This window comes from Podarcis pityusensis, assembly GCF_964106645.2.
Source record: "Podarcis pityusensis genome assembly, chromosome: 2".
NCBI lineage: Eukaryota > Metazoa > Chordata > Lepidosauria > Squamata > Lacertidae > Podarcis > Podarcis pityusensis.
In genome coordinates, this window is record NC_138029.1 from 58813691 (window position 1) to 58832919 (window position 19229).

The 19229-nt window shown below is 42.5% G+C and overlaps 1 protein-coding gene across 12 annotated transcripts in view; it reads left to right on the forward strand.

The window, feature by feature from the left end:
* The window catches only part of TCF7 (transcription factor 7), a 115357-nt gene extending 97387 nt beyond the window's left edge, over window positions 1–17970 (forward strand). For 3 of the 12 annotated variants that reach the window (XM_080997209.1, XM_080997205.1, XM_080997215.1), the window contains 4 exons: window positions 3768–3860; window positions 8195–8243; window positions 9857–9929; window positions 12823–17970. In XM_080997209.1, coding sequence (XP_080853335.1) covers window positions 3768–3860; window positions 8195–8243; window positions 9857–9929; window positions 12823–13141 — 534 coding nt within the window. In that variant the 3' untranslated portion in view covers window positions 13142–17970. Of the gene's footprint in view, window positions 1–3767; window positions 3861–8194; window positions 8244–9856; window positions 9930–12799 lie in introns of all 12 variants that reach the window. The other 9 variants (XM_080997211.1, XM_080997210.1, XM_080997208.1 and 6 more) reach the window with 7 other exon arrangements.
* The last annotated feature ends 1259 nt before the right edge of the window (window positions 17971–19229 follow it).

The following is a 19229-nucleotide window of genomic DNA, read 5'->3' on the forward strand; positions in this document are numbered from 1 at the left end:
GAACCAGGTTCACATTCCCTTTTGCGCAGAAGTCCACCCACACGGTTAGCTTCCTTTACTTCTGCAGCCGGATTTAGGTGGCAAAAGTCAGGTTGCTGTTAAATAATTGAGAGTCAGAAATCCTTGCTCCAGCGATTGCAAATCATCCAGAGATCTGCTCAGGGTCCCCCAGAATTTCTGAACTCGAATCTTTTCCTCCATGCAGATATGCAACTAGCTTAGCCTGGAATCATCCAGCTAAATGTAAAATGAGGATTTTGCATATTGTTTCCTCAAGTGTTTTAGCCAGATGGTTTTCTTCTAGGATGTTTCCTTTCAACTTTTTCACCGTTCCCTATTTAGACTCATTTATAAATAGCCTGCTCTGGGAACTGGCAGAGAGTAAGCGTTGGGCAACAACCTGGCCCCATTCTCTGTTGTTTTAAATTTTTTGCCACTGGAGGGAGCCTGTTTGCAGGTAATAGATGGCCCTCTGCTCAGCTTCACCTGTTTGCTTTTCATTTTTGAGAGACTGTTTACACATCTACCTTGTATCATCTAGTTTTGCCAACATATTACCCTTTAAGTGTTCCCCTTAAAATGCCCGTGAAGTAGTGGTGTATTGCTTGGGATCCCAAATCCTCATCCCAGGGATAAGAGGAGAGGTGATCAAAGAGATCCTCTAGACTGGTGTTATATTTCGGGTATATTATTCTATGTGTTGATTACAGTAGATTTATTATGCTTTCCTTGTTCTGCAATTCCATCCCATTATTGCTGTCTGGAAGGGACCGTATACAGTGCAGCAAAAGTGGGATAAGAAAAAGAAACCTAGAATATTCATGCTATGGAAAGTTATTTGATTTCAGCAGGAAGTTACAGAATGTGCACTGATTGAAAATGAAGCATCATCATCATCATCGTTGTTGTTGTTAATTTTTTATACCCCATCCATCTGACTGGGTTGCCCGAGCTACTCTGTGTGGCTTCCCACATAATATTACTCCCCCAGAACTTTTGCAGACGTTTGCGTGTGGCCATCCCAACATGAATGTGCAATTAAAAAGATATCTGGTGGGGCCCATAGGTCAAGTGGCCACATGCAAGAAGTTTTGCATGGGAGAACTTTCAGGTCCAACTCTACATATGTTCAGTTGAAGCTTCTCAGCTAGCAGAGTTGGGAAAGACTACAGAGTGAAATGTGGGACAAAGGGGACAAAATTCAATGGCATTTACTCCCCTGTATGCATGCATAGGATTGCCACCCTGTACTCAGGTTTCTTGAGCAAGTTGCTTTGTTGCAGCGGCAAAACATCAGTGAATGCCTGTTTTGCAATGGCACCCATGGCAATTTCTCAAACATATATTGGAGAATCCACAGCCATAACAAGGTTGGGGGACCCTGAGTTAAAGTATTTAACCTGGAAGGACTGAGTGTTCTGCCTCGGAGCAATAAGACCAGTGATGTGGGCTGCCTGAATATAAGGAAGTCAGTTCGTGAAAGTGACTGCCTGACTTCTGGGCACTGCATGTTTCCCTCCCCTGTTAAATGAACAGTCCATGGGAAGGCTTAGGAGTAGACTAGGCCCAGGCCCAAATGTGCTTATTGTGATATGCTGGAAGCCAGGAAGCAGCTGCTTTGGGAATCTCTCTGCCACCCTGCCCACACTGACTGTTAAGCTCTATCCCTGAAGGGAGGAGGAGGAGAAAGAAGAATTTAGGTCAGCTTGCCGTCATATGACTTGTCAGACAGGAAATGAATTCACTCCCACACTTAGGAGCTTTTCTACCTTTACGCAAAGTACAAGGAGTTGCATTTAAACGTTTGCAGGTCTAAAACAGCAACCCCACCAGCAGCTATGACTCCCAAGCCAGCTTTGTTCATGAAGCTTGTGATGGCAACTCATGAGAAAGCAAAGGATGACACATATTCAGTGACTGAACCAATGAAAGGACTGAGTGGTGTTTCTTTAATAATTGCTGAGGAAAACAACAGATACGTGCAAAGGAGCCAACTATTTGCCCCAAAGTTGATGGACATTGCCATTCAAGTAGTGTGCGTGCACTGCATCATGTGATTGATTTGATTTGATTTGATTTGATTTGATTTGATTTGATTTGATTTGATTTGATTTGATTTATATACTGCCTTTCATCATAAGATCTCAGGGCAGTTCACAGAATAAAATACAGGATAAAAAGCAAGTAAATAAGTAAAACAAAACAGCAAAATATTAACCCCCACTTCCCACAGGCACATTTTAAAGGTTGTAGAATATTAATCGGTCAACGGCAAATACTTACCTGTTCTTCCCATGTATTTTATTCAAGTTGGCACCCCTGGACATAAGGGTGAAATAACGGGGTTGCATCTAACTCTGTCCATGTGCAAATTGAACAGACTTCTGCATGTGTGACAAAATTTCACCTTCATTTCCTTCCCCCTGCAGCCCTCTACACACCCTCAAATTGGTTCTGTAACCCATGGGGATGTTCCAGCCAGATTTTGAGGGTTCATAGGGGGCTGCAGGGGGGAAGAGAGGGAGACAAAGTTCAGCGGCATTAGCAGACATCTGTTCATCCGACGTTGGATTCCGCTCACTGAAAACGCCAGCGTGGATGTCTTAAGTCTTTTGCAAAAAGTCTTCCTTAATTAATGCGTGGTCTCTTGCTCTTGTGTTGCTATGGCTACTTTTCTAATACCCTTTCCTAATAGCTCTCTTATTTGAAGACATTTCTGTAAGGCTGCTGCTTTGTGTTTTGTTTTGTTTGTTTTTTTGTTTTTAAGTAAAGAAATATTAAAGTCCCAAAATGTTGAGTTTTATTAAGAACAAATATAAGGGCATCATTTCCCAGTACTCTTTCTATATGTTATTAAAAAGTGATGTTCACTAAAAGGGTTGGTCAGCAGAAGACTTTCGAAGTCTTCTGGAGATAAAACAACCTGATGGAAAATGTGCCAAGCACAGCAGAGGGTGGGGAAATCAACATGGATTCACAGTCCACAGGGAAATCCTGCACATGAACTGCAGCTGTGCATGGCCACACTCGATCCAATTTAAATATAAAGAGCAGGTTTCCCCTAGGAAAGGAGCGGGGCAAGGGGAAAACTGCTCTAACCTGGACTTTCTGGGCATGGGACAAGTGGAAGTGTGGATGAGCCCTTAGTGTGTTGATGCCGCCTCCACCTCCTTCTAGAATGGGGGCAGGGAGCGACATTGAGGAGGCTGCAGGGGAAATCAGCAAAAATTCTACTTTTCCATTAGCAAAAGCTTCTGCTGGATCAAAAGCCCTTTCCAGAAGTTCACCGCTGGATGTGGCCCACTTGAGGTTTGGTGTGTGTTTTGGCCCCTCCTAAGTATCTGCAGGATTTTCAAGAGGCTTCATGGTGTGTGAAGACTAAGCAGGGATGACCTGCTAGCTGGCTACAACTATTCTGTCTGTAAACCCACAGTACTGTTACTATTTTTTACAACAGATGTGACCCAAAATAGTAAATACCCAATGGTTAAAAAAAAGAAAATAAATGTATGTCTGCTTCCTCCCTCCAAGGCCTTCAAAATTCATCTGCCATTTTGTGACTCGAGGCGCTTATAGTTTCCCAGGTTCCTTTTCAGCTGCACAAATGGCTTGTTTTAATTAGCCGGGTTGGGGTGCTGTTCTCTGTATAGGCTCTCTGCTAGGTTGTTTTTCTATCTGCTTCCTGATGTGCTTTGTGTACGTATTTGGTGCATTGTTTCAGTGCTCCCCGCAGCTGCTCTTTTAACGCTTTCCCCCTTGCTCTTCAGTCTTCTTCAGGCTCTTCGTCCCGTGATCACACAAAGTTTAACTCAGGGCCCCTGGAATTCAGCAGCACCTCAGGGCCGGTTTCTGCGGCAAGGGTAAGCGAATTCTGCAGCGAATGTCCTTCTGCATTACGGCAGTGAGAGTCTGTAACCATCTGCCACTCATGCATCCACCTAACCCAGCGTTGGCTGCAGAATTCCAGGAGCCCTGAGCTTTTCCATGGCCATAGAATTGCTCATTGGCTGTGGAATTTGTTGAGTTGAAGGGGAACAATCAGTGGGCTATGTGTGCTTGTGGCGAGCTTGTGAAGCGAGCATCAGTGAAGCGAGTGGACGCTTCATGACAGCACTTTCCTTTTTTTAGGCAAATAGGTTGTTAATGTCTGATCAGCTTCAAAAACAAAACCATTGCCCCTGGGAGCATGGTTTCGGGAAAACACTTGCACAGAACAGAAGAAATAAATTGAGGGTTTGCAGGTTGGACAGTGTGGCTTTCCTTTAAAAGCAGTAAAAACGATGCATCCATGACCTGGAACTTATTGGCCTTGCACATGATCAAAGGTGACCACCAAGAAATACATTTTTTTGGAGTGGCAATTTCATTTTGAACACAATCAGCCTTCTGAGCTGCAAATGCTGCGGACATTATTTTATTTAAATTTGAATCGGATGCAGCAAAGTAGACAAAGGATGGATTGTTTGCATCCCACAAGGAAATAATGCAGACTCTACTGATTTGAGGTGTCATTGCATGAATCTATTTTTTAATAACAATGGGGTTGCTCTTTCTGGATCCAACCAACAAAGGTCCATCTGGTCCAGCATCTTAAGTTTCCAGCAGTGACCAGGCAGAGCCTTCCAGGAAACCCACAAGCAAGGCATGAAGGTAGTGCCCATAACCTTGTTTGTCCCCAGCATCTGGTAATGATCATGGGTTGCGAAGGTTTGTGTGTCTTGCAAATACATATTGCCTCTTTTAAGATGGCTACTGCTGTCCATGCCAGGATTTTGTCTTACCTGTGGCTTTTGCTAGTCAGCTTGTGCGCTAAGGTGGCAGCCCATGCATTCTAACCCCATTCCTTAACTGAATTCCATTCCCACGCGGGGTGTACATGATGTATAAGCCACCTTGGCTTTTTGCCTCAGCCAAACTGAAAGGGAGGAAGCCTTAAGGGGCTCTCCAGAAATCTATCCATAGGTCTTCTGCCTTCCCCCATCCTAGTAACTTATTCAGGCTGTCACAGTCATGCATGTTTTGTAGCCCCCCCTATCCCCAGGGAGAGCAATAGTAAACAGAGCAATTGTTGTGTTAATCCAAAAGGCTAATGGGAGAGGCTGGTACTGGTTTCCCTCTCGCCTACTGGTAGTTGATGCTTTCTGGTGGAAGCAGTTGGTAAAGCAGCTAGAAATCTGGCTTTTGGCTCTTCTTGGTGACTGGTGGCAGGAGGACCTGAGCTTTTCTTAGGGGAAGGGTCGTGGCTCAGTGGCAGAGCACCTTCTTTGAATGCAGGCGGTCCCAGATTCAATCCCCGGCGACTCTAGGTGGGGCTGGGAGAGACCACCTGTCTCAAATCCTGCAAAGCTGCTGAGTCAGTGCAGACAGTCTGACTCAGTACTGTATAAGGCAGCTTCCTATGTTTCCACAGGAGAAACAGCTCGATGCGCCGTCTTCCTTGACTGCAGCCAACAGCCAAGGCCTCCTTAAGCCTGTTATTTGGTGCAGGACATCAAACTCTGACTTGGCTTTTTATCTTCCGCTTCTCCTGTGCAAAGAATGAGGGGCGCAATTTGCAACAGAGAAGCTCTGGAAGGAGGAAGGTGTTTAACTTTCCACTAGTCTGTTTTCCTCTGCAACTCAGCAAGCTGCTTTTACCATGTCCAGTGTTACTGCTGCAAACGTGTGTCCTGAGCCTGGAAATGGGAGAAAGCAGCAGCAGCTAAGGGGCAGCTGAAGAAGATAGCTGGCAAGGAAGGGAAGGGGGAAGTGCTCTTCTCCTGCCCTAAGCTCCTCTGTTGCAAATGGTGCCCTCTAGCCCAGTTTGCACAGAAGCAGCAGTTGGGCTTTCAGGTTAGAGCATAATGTGCCGTGCTGTCTTTAGAACTTGAGGCCAGTAGAGGAGCACATCAAAAATCAAATGCAAGTAAGAAAGCTCATACATCAGGGAGAACACTTGGCTAGAACCTTATTCCTTGCCATGCTAGCTTTCCATGTGCCACAACATTTGATGTAGGGAAGCATTCAGATATGCAAAACCCCACGGCCATTCCAATGGGAAATGTCCATAAGGATACCACCACTAGCTGTCTTAGAATGTTGGAATTGATTTTTCAGCATTGGAGAGGCAGTCCAAAAACTGTATGTGGCAACTCAAGACAGTTTCTCAAAACCATACACATGGATTTAAAACATGTTTCCATCTTACAGCCGATGCTGGCACAGAGCTTGTAAGACAGTAACTGCCACCAGCATTATGTTTTAATTGTAGTGTTGGGCAGCTGCATAATAATGTAGGCCTCCCAATGCAAGCAAAATCAATACTATGTGGAGAGGAGTGTAAGGAAAGACAATCTGGTTTGATTTTGCCTGCTTTCATCAGCGAAGCGGTTTTTGTGCCTCGCTAATGACAAACATGTTTAAACACTGTTTGAACTTAAAATGGAAAAGGCTTTGTTGTGCTCCATGTTTGCAATCTCGTCTCTGGAAGTGAAAACAAAAAAGCTGCAGTCCTCAACATGTTTACAACAGCGAGTGTCCTCTTGAGGGACTTCCATCTGAGTGAAATAAGACCGGGACTGGGCTGCCCAAGCTAGCAAATACTATGCACTTTTCAAGCTGCTAGTGAGTGCAGTTTCTGTACCCGCGAAAAATCTGAGGCTAGCATGAAGACATCACAAATGCTGGTGCAAGAAAGATGTGAATAACGAAAAACAGACCTTGGGTTTATCTCACTTTTATTTGTAATAGTTACTTTGACATTGTTCTTCATTCAAGGAAAGTTGCTTTGGTGACCAAAGCTCATTTTTAACTATGATGTTCCATGTGCTGTTCCTGAAATACGGTTCAATTCCTCCCCCAGCTTAAAAGACATTTTAAAAAGAGACCTTTTTCATCGAGAAAGTAACTGTGTGCAGGCTGCAAGCCTGCTGAAAATGAGACCACTGTCCACTTTATTCCACCCATGCACAGCAACCTTTTGCTGGAAATACATTCCTTCAGAATGCAGCTGGTCTTTGTTCATATGGCTGGTGTGTGTGCATAAAGTAAGTTAGGTTCGCTCCTTAACCCAGGTCATTGCACCGTGGTGGCAGCACACCTTTTTTCTGACGGTTTGGGACACAGGAAAGACTGTATCACAATCCTCATCTATGAGCTCAATATATCTTAGCAGTGGGGAAGAGTGGCAGTCCTTTCCGGTATTTCAAAACGTAAGCCAGAGACAATCTATGTGCAGGTAGGCATGAAAAGGGGGCTGGATTCATACCAATTTGTTCCAGCTATGGTCAGGGACCATAATACCTGAGAGAAGTATTTTATCAGAGACAATGAGCAAGAGTGCAGTTTGGCATTTTTTGTTTTTGTGTACTAAAGGATGGCATAAAAATTTAATGAATAAACTACCAGTATGGTAGGGCAGTGCCATTTATGGGGAGGGTCCCTGGCCTCCCCATGCTCTCTATTTTGACCTCTTTTTATATTTGCAATGTATTTAGCATATGTTGATTTCAGCCACAGCATAAAGCACATGAATTGTTGATGTAAAAAGTAGTCATAATAAATAGCTAACCAGTTTCTGGGAGGGGGGGAAGAGTTCCCAAGTAACATCCAATACTAACTGATGTTGGGAAGGGTGTACACACACAGAGAGGTTTCTTGCTTTTAACTGTAATCATAGCTTTTCCTTCTTTTACATCTATAGGTCCCAGGGGCTCCTCTCCCAAATCAGCTAAACTGTTGCTTGCAAGATGTAGGTCTGGAAATGGCAGACTGTCAATAGCTCTACCAAGCTGGTGCCACTCTCAGCCGGCTGGGCAGAATGCTGCAGTATGAGTTAATGAGGGGTTACTTCTGAATTAAGAGTTTAAAGCAATAGGTGGATCCATCTCATTTGTGGTTTTCTTTCAGTGTGAAGAAGCATTTGTGTAAAAATGATGTACCTTTTAAACATGTCCCTGACTGCCTGTAGAGGACGTTTTGACCACTAGGGGGAGGGTGCTACCTGCAATTGCCAATTGCACACCATACAAGGGGTCTAGATTAGCAAGAATCCATTGTGATCAGAAATGAAGCAGGCAGTTTGCAAGGGATGAAAGTAGGAGCCTTGGCCACAACCCCTTTACTCCATCTGGAAAGATATGCCTGTATTTGTTCACTTATGTTTTGTTTTCTCCCTCCCTCCCTTTTCTCTCTCTCTCTCTCTCTTTGATTCTAGGGGAAAAAGAAAAGACGAACAAGAGAAAAACAGCAAGACTCCAACTCAGGTAAATCCAGTACATTATCTGGTAACCAACGCTTTGTTTATATTGGTAGGGGATTAGTTGAGTCAGCTGAACAATAGCTATAATCTTCCTTTGGATTTGCATCTGTGTCTTAATGTGACTGGGGTAATCCATATCTATGCTAATACTACCTCCATTTCATCTGTAGACTGGGTTGCTATCTGTGCTTATAAACTTTAATCTGTGTTTCATTTTCATATGAGACCTAACCGCTATTTCTTCTAGCTTTGCCGCTATCTGCAATTCTCTCCTGTCTGCTCTCCTCTGACATTAGCATCAGAGAAAAGGAATACTATTCAGCTCATTCCTAGTTGCATTTTGACACATCAAATTTAGCCCCTTCCTCTTGCCTTTAACTTTTGTGGTTGTTATCATTGTAGTTTCCCAATCACCTAGTTCCCTGCAACGATGAAGAAAGCAAAAGGTCTTTAAAATGCAGTACAGTAGCAAATTCTTAACCTGTTATCCAAGATAACCATAAACTAGATTTCTAGGGCAGGCAGAATCCTAACCCACAGAGTCTTATACATCTGAACTGTATCTTTGGGTGGTATCAGGCTAAAACATCTCATCAGCACAAGCATTTCCACTTGTGAAATACAAGCCCCCACCCCCATGCACACTCTCCCCAAATCTGCTCCATAGGATTGAGGGGAACTCCTAGAACAAAGTTAGGGGGCACACAGAGTGGGAGAAAGACCAACTGCACAAACAGTGCTTTGGATAGGAGGAGAGATGGTAAGGGAACAGCTAGCTACAGACAGAACAGGTGAGGTCCCTGTGGACTAGAGGTGGGCAAATGTTGGGGGGGGGCCATCTTCAAAAAGTGGGAAAAAGAAGGCCCAGGTAACTACTAACCAGTCAACTTGACACTACCAGGAATGTCCTAGAACAAATAATTTAACAGTCAGTCTGTGAGCACTTAGAAAAGGATGCAGGGATTACTAAGACCCAGCACGGATTTATCAAAAGCAAGTCATGCAATACTAAACTTTTTTTTTTATGGAGTTACAAGCTTGGTGGATAAGGGGAATGCTGTGGACACAGCGTATCTTGATTTCAGCAAGGCTTTTGACTAAGTCCCCCATGATATTCTTGCGGGGAAGCCGGTAAGATGTGGGTTGGGTGAGGTAGCTGTTAGGTGGATTTGTAGCTGGTTGACTGACCGAACCCAAAGAGTTCTCACTCATGGTTCCGCATCATTCTGGGAAAAGATGACAAGTGGGGTGCTGCACTTCTGTCCTAGGCTTGTTGATATTCAACATCTTTATAAATGACTTGGATGAAGGAATAGAGGGGATGCTCGTCAAATTTGCAAATGACACCAAACTGGGAGGGGTAGCTAATGCCACTGTTCTCCCAGTCACTGCATTCTTGGCCCTCCCGTGTGAGGTTAGTTTTGGTATTTGCCTAAACATGCTTTGTTTCCCAAAGAGATGCTGCTTCCAGCAGAAACTGGGTTGATGTGGCCTGTTTAGTTTTGTCTCCAGCTGCTAAATTGATGCTGCATCTTTTCTTCTTCCTCTTCCTCCTGCTCTTGCTGCTGTTTGTGCCTCTGCCTTGCCCATTCTCCACCACGCATGCTCCTTCCTCAGATCCTGCTTCTCCTAAGAAATGCAGAGCTCGCTTTGGTCTCAACCAACAAATGGACTGGTGTGGACCGTGCAGGTGTGTATTGGACATCTTTGCTTTCTAAGCTTGTTGCTTACCATGCAGGTTGTTCTTTGCTGTGCAATTTTTATTTTTCATGCCCCTTTTCTGCAGCTGCCCTTGCCCCTAACACTACTAATGGCGCTCCTTATGGCCTGCCTAGGTTTTCCATGGATTTCAACTGTTTATGAGTGCTGCTTCCAAAAGCTTTCTACTTCTGAGATGGGAAAGTACAATGACGGGGGGGGGGGGGAATCTTAACCATGCAATCCTATGTATGTCTACTCAGAAGCAAGTTTCTTCCAGTGCAGACAGATGTCTCAGGTTTTTGTTACATAACAGGAAGGGTGAAAGTTAGCATTCATTTCTCCCTTGTAGCATGGACTCCACCTACCTTCACACTTGCAAGATCTTCCTTTATGGGGTATCACACTGGCAAGGTCTGGATGACCACATAGCCAGGAATCTGGAGTTGGGAATTTCCTGCACTGATGGAGGTTTAAACCTGTTGAGAGGCTTTCCACTGTTGTGGTTTTCAGCCCTTCAAAATAAGTTTTTCTAGATTTATGAATCACAAGGTCCAAAAACCTGCTCTCAACAACCTTCCCATGTGCCTTTGTGCCATCACCATCATCCATTTTCTCTCATTAAAGGGTGGAGTCCTGTTCTTTTATCAGGAGACTTCAGTGAAGAGAAAATTGGTTGTCTGAAGAGGGCCAGTATAGAAGGGGCATTGCAGCCACTGTGTAACCAGTTCTTTAAGACTGCCTAGTTCAATGCTGTTCACACCTCCCCACAGAACACAGCATTTGTTACAGGAAAAACTGGTAGTCTCCAGCCACTGTCTGATAAAAGTTGGTGAGCCAGTTATTCTCATTAGCCATTAAGTGGCTTGTCATCTTTTACTAACAGGCTCTGTATTGAATAGCCTAAAATTATGCAAAGCAATTTAAAAGGTCAACTCACAAGACTAGACTGCTGATTCCCACCCAGCAGCATAACTAATGCCAGTCTTAATAGCTTTCCTTTCAAAATGCAAGAAAATGATTTGCATTAATTAATGAACACTCCCTTTGCTTTTGTGCAACACTGATTAGTCCAGAAGCAAATGAGCTGGGGCCTTCCTTACACCACCAGCAGAGTATTAGGGTCAAGGGGACATATTCCTTATATATGCTGTAAGCCGCACAGAGTGGCTAGGGAAACCTAGCCAGATGGGCGGGGTATAAATAATAAAATTAATAATAATAATAATAATATTATTATTATTATTTGCAGGCCATGGCCACCTCTGTGCAAGTATATTTTATTCATATAACAGACCACAGGGTAGCTGGTGATAGGGAAGACAGGTTTGGAGTATGGGATATACCTGCACCCTCATTTGCACCAATAGGCCTAGTTTGAGGGCTTCTATGCAACAGGGAGCAGAAAGCAGGGCTCTCTGCAGACGTATGACACCTGCTGTTGGCTGGCCTCATAATATTTGGTTGCTGGTTTTAGTACCTAACTGATCTGTGGTGTGTACATACACATGCACAGAGAGAGAGACGTTTTTTCACACTATCACACTGGTGCTCCACCCTAGAGATATGCAGAACTGCAACAATTGGCAAGAGTGATTTGTGACTTCATCATCTATGCAATTCAAGTGGGGCATGTTTGTTTACCCCACTCCATCTCTTGACAGAATATTTGCATGTAGACAAAAATAATCAATAGCATTTATTCCTTCCCATTTAGATTTCCTTGACCCCCATACATTTTACTTAATTTCCCCTCTCCCCAGTTCTGTCATTGTCTTTGAGGGCCACATCCCTTTGGGAAGGTCATACTGGAATGACTATTTGACCCATCTTTCTAACAATGCAGCACAATATTTCGTGCAAACAAGCTAAGAAGCTGATGTGCACAATGGCTTTCCAACTTCAGTCATGGAAAATACTCAGGCTGCATTCACATGGCATTTCTGCAAGTGATGGCATATACAGTTGATCACACCAAACTTTTCACATCTGCAATTTTTCCATTTCTTTCCTGCTGCTCGTAAGCAGAACCCTTAGAACCTGCTGATCTCCCTTTACAAGTATGCTGATGCCACAGAAGGCTAATCTGCTTCCACTTTTGTCCACTCTGAAACAGGCTGCAGCACCATAGTTACACTGCCACCCAGTGGTAAACACTGCAAATTGTCAGTGTATTTTAGAAAAATGCTTCTGAGGCAAGAGTGTGCCTCAGAGAGCTGACGAGAATAAACATTTACCGTATTTTTCGCTCTATTGGACGCAGTTTTTCCCCTCCAAAAATTGAGGGGAAATGTGTGTGCGTCCTATGGAGCGAATGCAGGCTTGTGCCATAGCCGCGTGCAACCCCTCCGGCAGGGAGAGGCTGCACGGGGCTATGGCTTCTTTAGCCCTGCGCAGCGTCTCCCGGCAAGGAGAGGCTGCACAGGGCTAAAGGGGAAGCCAAAACAGCGAGCGGGATCCATCCCGCTTGCTGCCTTGCCTTCTTCCATAGCTGCGCGCAACCCCTCCGCAAGGAGAGGCTGCACGGGGCTAAAGGGGAAGCCAAAACAGCGAGTGAGATGGATCGCGCTCACTGCCTTGGCTTGTTCCATAGCTGCGCGCAACCCCTCTGGCAGGGAGAGGTTGTGTGCAGCCTGTATGCTGCTCTTTGGGGCTGGGGGGGGGGAAATATTTTTTTTCTTGATTTCCCCCCCTAAAAACTGGGTGCGCCCTATGGTCCAGTGCGCCCTATGGTGCGAAAAATACGGTATTTCCCACCACTCATCCAGCCTTTGCTGTGTGCTGCAGAGAAATGATTGTAATGACTGCTGTCAGTCTATCATTTTAAGAATATGACCCTGTAAATTCACCCTTTATTTACAGATAACTCTCTTCACTGTTCTTAGGAGGAAAAAGAAGTGCATTCGGTACCTACAAGGAGAAGGACGCTGTGCCAGCCCAGTTTCTTCCAATGGAAGTGCTATAGGTTCCCCTCCCTCCCCCTTGGATGTGCTGCAGTGCATATCCACTGCTTTTACTTCAGACAAGCTTGCTGCCCCTGCCGATTTCACACACCAAAACCAAGCCAGTCCTTTCCCTGCATCTACGTATATCAAAACTGCTACAAGCACATCAGGACTCACTTCTAAATGCTCAGCAGTGTCTCACACATCTGTAGCACCCAGCGAAGCCTCAGGGTACAGTGTCCTATCAATAGGAACGTAGTACTCATGCAGCAGTGACCAGCAAGGCCGGCAAATTCATCAGGCACTTTGATGAGTGGTTTCACTACCTGTGGAAGCTGCCAGAGACAAGCCTACCATGCCATCAAATGGCAGCCTCAAAGTCAGGAGAAAGCTGTCAATAATTGGAAAACATCGGAGCACTGAAAGTGCTTTTTATAATGTAAGTAAGACACACAGTGTCTCTCTTCAGAAGTAGGAACAAGGACATAAAACTCCGTTCTGGTCAGTAACTTGAGAATTTCTTTGTCTACCAAACCAGCTAAAACTGAAATAGGACACCCACATTTTTAAAAGTAGCTAAGAGGTGCTAAATGTTAGGCATTCTTTTCTTTCTTACCGTTCAAAGATTTGCATTTCAATCATAGTCCTCTTGTAGATATGACACAGGTATGCCAAAGCGGCTGAAAGAGCAGTATGGTTTTGTTTTACACAAGCCTAGTTGCTTGATAGGGGCAATGTAAAGTAGCTGACCTGTCTGGCATGAGAATATATGGAATAAATTATGATGCCTCATCTTGTGAGGGGAAATGTTGATTCCAGGTGAAAGTATTCTTAATACATTTTGGAGGAGATACCCACTGCTTGAAAATGAATACTTATCAAATGATAAAGGAAGCATGCACTGGCTCCTTTAAAGTTTTAACTGTCAAGTATTTTCTTGTCACTACCTTTAAACAATAAGTTACAATTCATTCATTACCCCATTTCCATTCACTAAATACACACTCTGGAAAACAGGGATCTTTCTGCAGGGTTTTTAGTTTTGTTTCTGTACAAACTTAGTGTGCATTTATTATGGCCATGCTTTGCTTTTATCACAGGCATCTTTCACTTTCTAAACAATAATGTTGTATTTTTGAACATCTCCCTAACGGCATATTGTAGCTTTTGTAAATTACAGCGATGGATTGCAGCCGCAAAAAAAAAAAGGCATTCTACTGCATTCCAAACAAAAAACAAAAATATTTTCTGCTATGACACTGAGCTCTGCAATGTGCATTAATTACGTAAAATTCATAAATGCTTATTTTGCATGATTTATTCTGCATCTGCTAGTCATTGGGACAGGCCAAGGAGTGATAAAAGGCACTGAAAAGCTAGACACATACAGCATCACTATAAATTTTACTAAGCACATTTTTGGTTTTCCAAAAGCTTACCCAGACTAAGCCACCACACATTGTTAAGCTTTTGCTGACAGCCATTAAGGGCTAGAAAAGTATGCAGGGATCCTGATGTGGCTGAATTTTCTCACTCTGTACTAAACACTGTTACACAGATCATGGAATATATTACAAATTTAGCGATGTAAGCCCTGCTTGTTAGAAATAGTATGCCATACAATTTCTGTCAGAGAGCTGTAAAACCTAAACCTAGTCCCATTCCATTAGTTGCTCAAACACCTCAGCCTATTGTGCAATCTTTATTTTAAAAAATGATATTTGGGGGCTATGTGCTCCCTGCCCACATTGCATTCCCAGTGCTAAGGCAAAGATGGCTGCTTATTAGCCCTAAAGTCAAGCAACAACCTGTGTGTTATTTTTCTTGGAGGACCCAAACACACACAGAATGCCATGTGTATTAAAATACTGCAGAAAGGAACAGTGGCCTCTTGGAGAAAGGATAGGAAAATGCATATTATGGAATAGCTAAAATTTGCAGGTGGTGTTATTCTCTCACTGTGCAATGAGTCCTATGTCCTTCACAGTTATACTTCAGCAAGTTTTAATATAAACCCACTTGTATACAAGGGGCATAAGCACCTACTCCAGTGTGTGGACACAAAGTTGAACCACACAAGAGATGCTCCATTCAACTCAAAAGCATCAAATGAAGCTGAAAAGGTATGTAGCCTCAGGCAGGAGTGACAAATATAAGGCAAGCAAACCTTAAACTCATGTTCACTTTTCCTCCTGTAACACCACTTCTCTAGCCTGACCAAACTGGCACAATTACTGAAATCATGGGCAGAAAGTTGCCAAAACAATTTAACCATTTGGTAAAACTGAATCCAAACATAAAAGATTTCTTGCCAAAATAAACGACTTCCAGATACTGAACATATGGGCCAGATTCAACTAACTAGTCCCACTAGCGGAAGTCTACACTGAGAATTCAACTAGCGTAATGGTGACATATGGGAGTAGTGCTAGGATTACAGCCTTAAAAACCTAGGTCACATGAGTCATATTCACATTAACCTCACTAAAATACTGTTGTTCCCCTTTTTTTTTTTAGCAAGCCTGTCTTTCCTGTTTGAAAAAAGTGCGCACTAACACAACCAGGAAGTCTCTTCTTTTCACCTGCATCATTTTGAACACAAAGCACAGTATTGCAATTATTGCAGCGGTATAATCAGAATGCAACGTTTTAATATCCAATCTATTTTTGTATTTAAAGCAAATACGTAAAGGCCTAAACTATTTTCCTACATATTGGAATAAGCTCTACAGTATATAAAGCTTGTTTGCACTAGTATCCCCACTCCCTTTTTAACAGTATTTTTTTTGCAGTATTCCAAAACCTATTCCTAGACAATCTTTAAAAATGTTGCTTAATTGCAGTGGAACTTTGCAAGCACAAGTACACTGGCACAAAGAGGCACACATCTAAAAAGCCCTTGTGTGTTATGTGGTAATCTGGACATGTTCCATTTATATCACTGAAATATTCTTGATTTCCTCCCATCTCTGCACCCTGAATTAATTTCACTCTCAATTTTTCTGAGATCAATATAGTATGTATATGAGAGTAAATTTTCTGGTTAAATATTTATATACCACACACAATCATGATTTCTTATTTTTTTAAAATGTCAAGTTTTTTCCTGTTATTTTTCCTGTTATATACAAAATATGCGCACACCACTGCCCTTACTGTACTGGCAAAGCCTTTCCTCTTGTACATACATGCATGCGAATACACATACAACATAGGCTAAAATCATCATTAGTTAAAAGCTGGTATGCTCCTACCCAACTACTAAAGGAGAAACTGTGAAATCTAAGGCCCAAATCTAGGTAGCAGCTGCATTACACTCAGTTGTATTACTTGAAGAAAAAAAGTTACTTGAAAATATGATTTTGCAGCAAAGGCACAAAATCTCAAACGGTTTGCAATATGGGGGAGTCATATTTGGGGGAGTCCTCTTATTCCTGAGAAAAAGTGTGTCATCCTTATCTAGTAAAAAGATCTGTGAACCTCATGAGGCATCTGTTATCGTGAGCTTTTTAATCAGTGAAAGAGCTGGACAGGCTTTTCCTCCAATATCTCTAAGAAAATGTATCAGAAAATTTAAATATATTTTATTAAGACAGTGGCTGCAGCAGATGACCACGTTGGGATTATTTTCAATGGTCCCTCCAATTCAAAGCAGTGTTTGCTTCTCCAACTTTGGGGAAAACATATCCAAAATTTTGCCTTGGAAACAAATTTAAGATAGGCAATATTCTACCAATGCAAAAAGGATTTACCAGTTTGCAACTGCAGTCAGTGCAATTTTCTTGTAAGAAACTTTCTTTTGTACACGTAATAAATACTCTACACTTGTCCTGAATTTTCCCCACAACATGGCAGGGAAGTGGTAGAGAAGATATATGTGAAAGGCCAGCTAGCAATTTGATATTAGAAATATATTCAACAATACATACCTCAGATTTAGACTTAAATTTGGTGTGGATTAAGGAGTGCACCCCTGCTGAAACACATTGACAATTCCATTTTTCATTCAGCTGCAAACAGCATACATATTTCAAGCCTTCATCATATGCTAGCCCTTTTCTTTTTTTCATAAAACAAATACAAATAAATACATTTAATGTAAGTTATTGTGTCCCAGTTTTGGGAGTGGTTCAACAATGGCATTTTCTATGTTTTTAACGGTTCTCATTTTTATATGTAAGCTGCCTTGAGCCCTGTCGGGAAAAGGTCTATAAAGAAATATATCAGAAGGAGGAAGGGTAGATTGGATTTCATATTTCTTACATTGCTTTCATTCATGCAACCTGAGAACTGAACGAAAGATAGCAGTAGGGAAGATAGTCCTATCTCACAAGTCAATTTAAGGACTGTGCAAAAGAACTAGTGCCCCATTTCTCTCTCCTTCCAGAAAAAAATCTGTCTCATCTACTCTGAAATTCTGTGTAGTCCCCTTGCCTATGCAACAACAGCCCAAGCAGATTTGCATCTCAGTATACGTACAGATTCAGGGCCATTAGGTGTACATAGCTACTTAAATAAAAATGGAGCTGAATGTGTTGATAAGCATGCAGATTAACATTTATGAAACTAGGAACAACTGCATTGTTTTTAGCAACTGTTTACAATGATGGATTACCAAAAGGCACAAACTATATCCCATACAGCAAGTAACAGATTCCCAAAAAAGTCACTTAAATGCCAAAAAGTAGATCTCTAGAAATGCTATATGAAGTCTTGTGTGTCAATACAATTTATATGTTTTTTTAATGAAAGCTTTACCCTTCATGTTTTACTCTTGAGTCTATAATTCATATATGACAATTTCAGTTCTTTAATCACATATTTGATTTCCTGAAGCCTGTTTGAATGTACAAGTCATGGAAAGACCACTTCAACAAATCATTTAAAACCACTGTATGTATGTAGCAGGAAAAAAATTCTGCAGCAGCTCTCTCAGCTATCATCTGTTGTAATTTTTTTTTTTTTTTACTTTGAGCTTGTATTTTTTGGCTTATGTTCAAGATTTGTTTATGGCTTTATAAATAAAGTAATCTACCAGATTGCCCATTCAAAAACAGGCAACTGGAGACTATAATTCTACAAAAAGGACTGTTATGTGCTTCCTTGCCTGGTATACCTTCTCTATCTTGCCCAGATGTATCACTGCTCTCTAAATATGGGATGCAGACTGAGTAAAGAAAGTCAGTCTACAACGATGCAGGGTCTCGTTAAGGGGGCAAACACACAATTGCTTAGCAATGGTGATGTTGACCTTTTTCAGCAATAGTAGTTAAGAATTACATCCAACTAAGTCATTGCATGAGTGGAACCTCTCCTCCCTGCCGCCACACATGCCCTTCAAACTGTCTCTGGGGGAGCACAGAGACGTTCTTTTGCACAAGTGGAAATTGTTCTACCCATGCAATGAGTTAGCTGAATTAAACTCCTGGAACTTAATTTAAAACACAGTATGCCAAGACGAGATGGTTGGACAGTGTTCTCGAAGCTACCAGCATGAGTCTAACCAAACTGCGGGAGGCAGTGGAAGACAGGAGTGCCTGGCGTGCTCTGGTCCATGGGGTCACGAAGAGTCAGACACGACTAAACAACAACAACAACATGCTAAGGCATGATCTTTAAGAGCAATATGTGTTAACAGCCACAATCCAAAGTCCACAAAATAATAATGTTAAGCACACCTCTTATGACCAAAGTTGCAACTATTTTAATGTGACTATTTCACAGTACTCACCTTCTCAGGTTAAGCTAGAAAATAAACACCTCACACTTCTCTTTCTCAAAATGCAGGCTACCCGGCATATTCAGAACTGTGCCCTTCTAGCCTTGCAGAATGTTTTCAGCAGGCAGTATACCAAATAGATCATCTTCATTCAACAGCAAGTAGACATTTTTCTACTTGAAATATCACAAGAGTACAAAGGGTATTCTTTAGCCTGCTGGAGCAAATTTATTGTTTGCTCCATAACCATCCGAAAGTACTTCGCATGGCCAGGCTTTTAGATGCTCTCTAACCCACACTGGCATCAAATTTCTTCACAACCAAGGAGAAGGCGGCAACACTAACTGGAACTAGAAACACTGAAAATGTCTGGCTTAATCCCACTCTCTGCACAACAGAGTCCTTTAGAGGTTAAAGGGAGATGCTGCCAACATGTCAAAGGCAGGTTTTCTATCATCTTACCTTCTTGACTCTCTGGTTAGTCAATTCTTTACCCCTCCCTGCCAATGTTTACCAATAACAATGCAGAGAAGTGGCTCACTTCTTTAATGAGACAACAGGGAAGGGATAGAAGGTACTCACTGCATTGCGTATTATAGGATAATTTCAAAGAGACACAACCTGGATA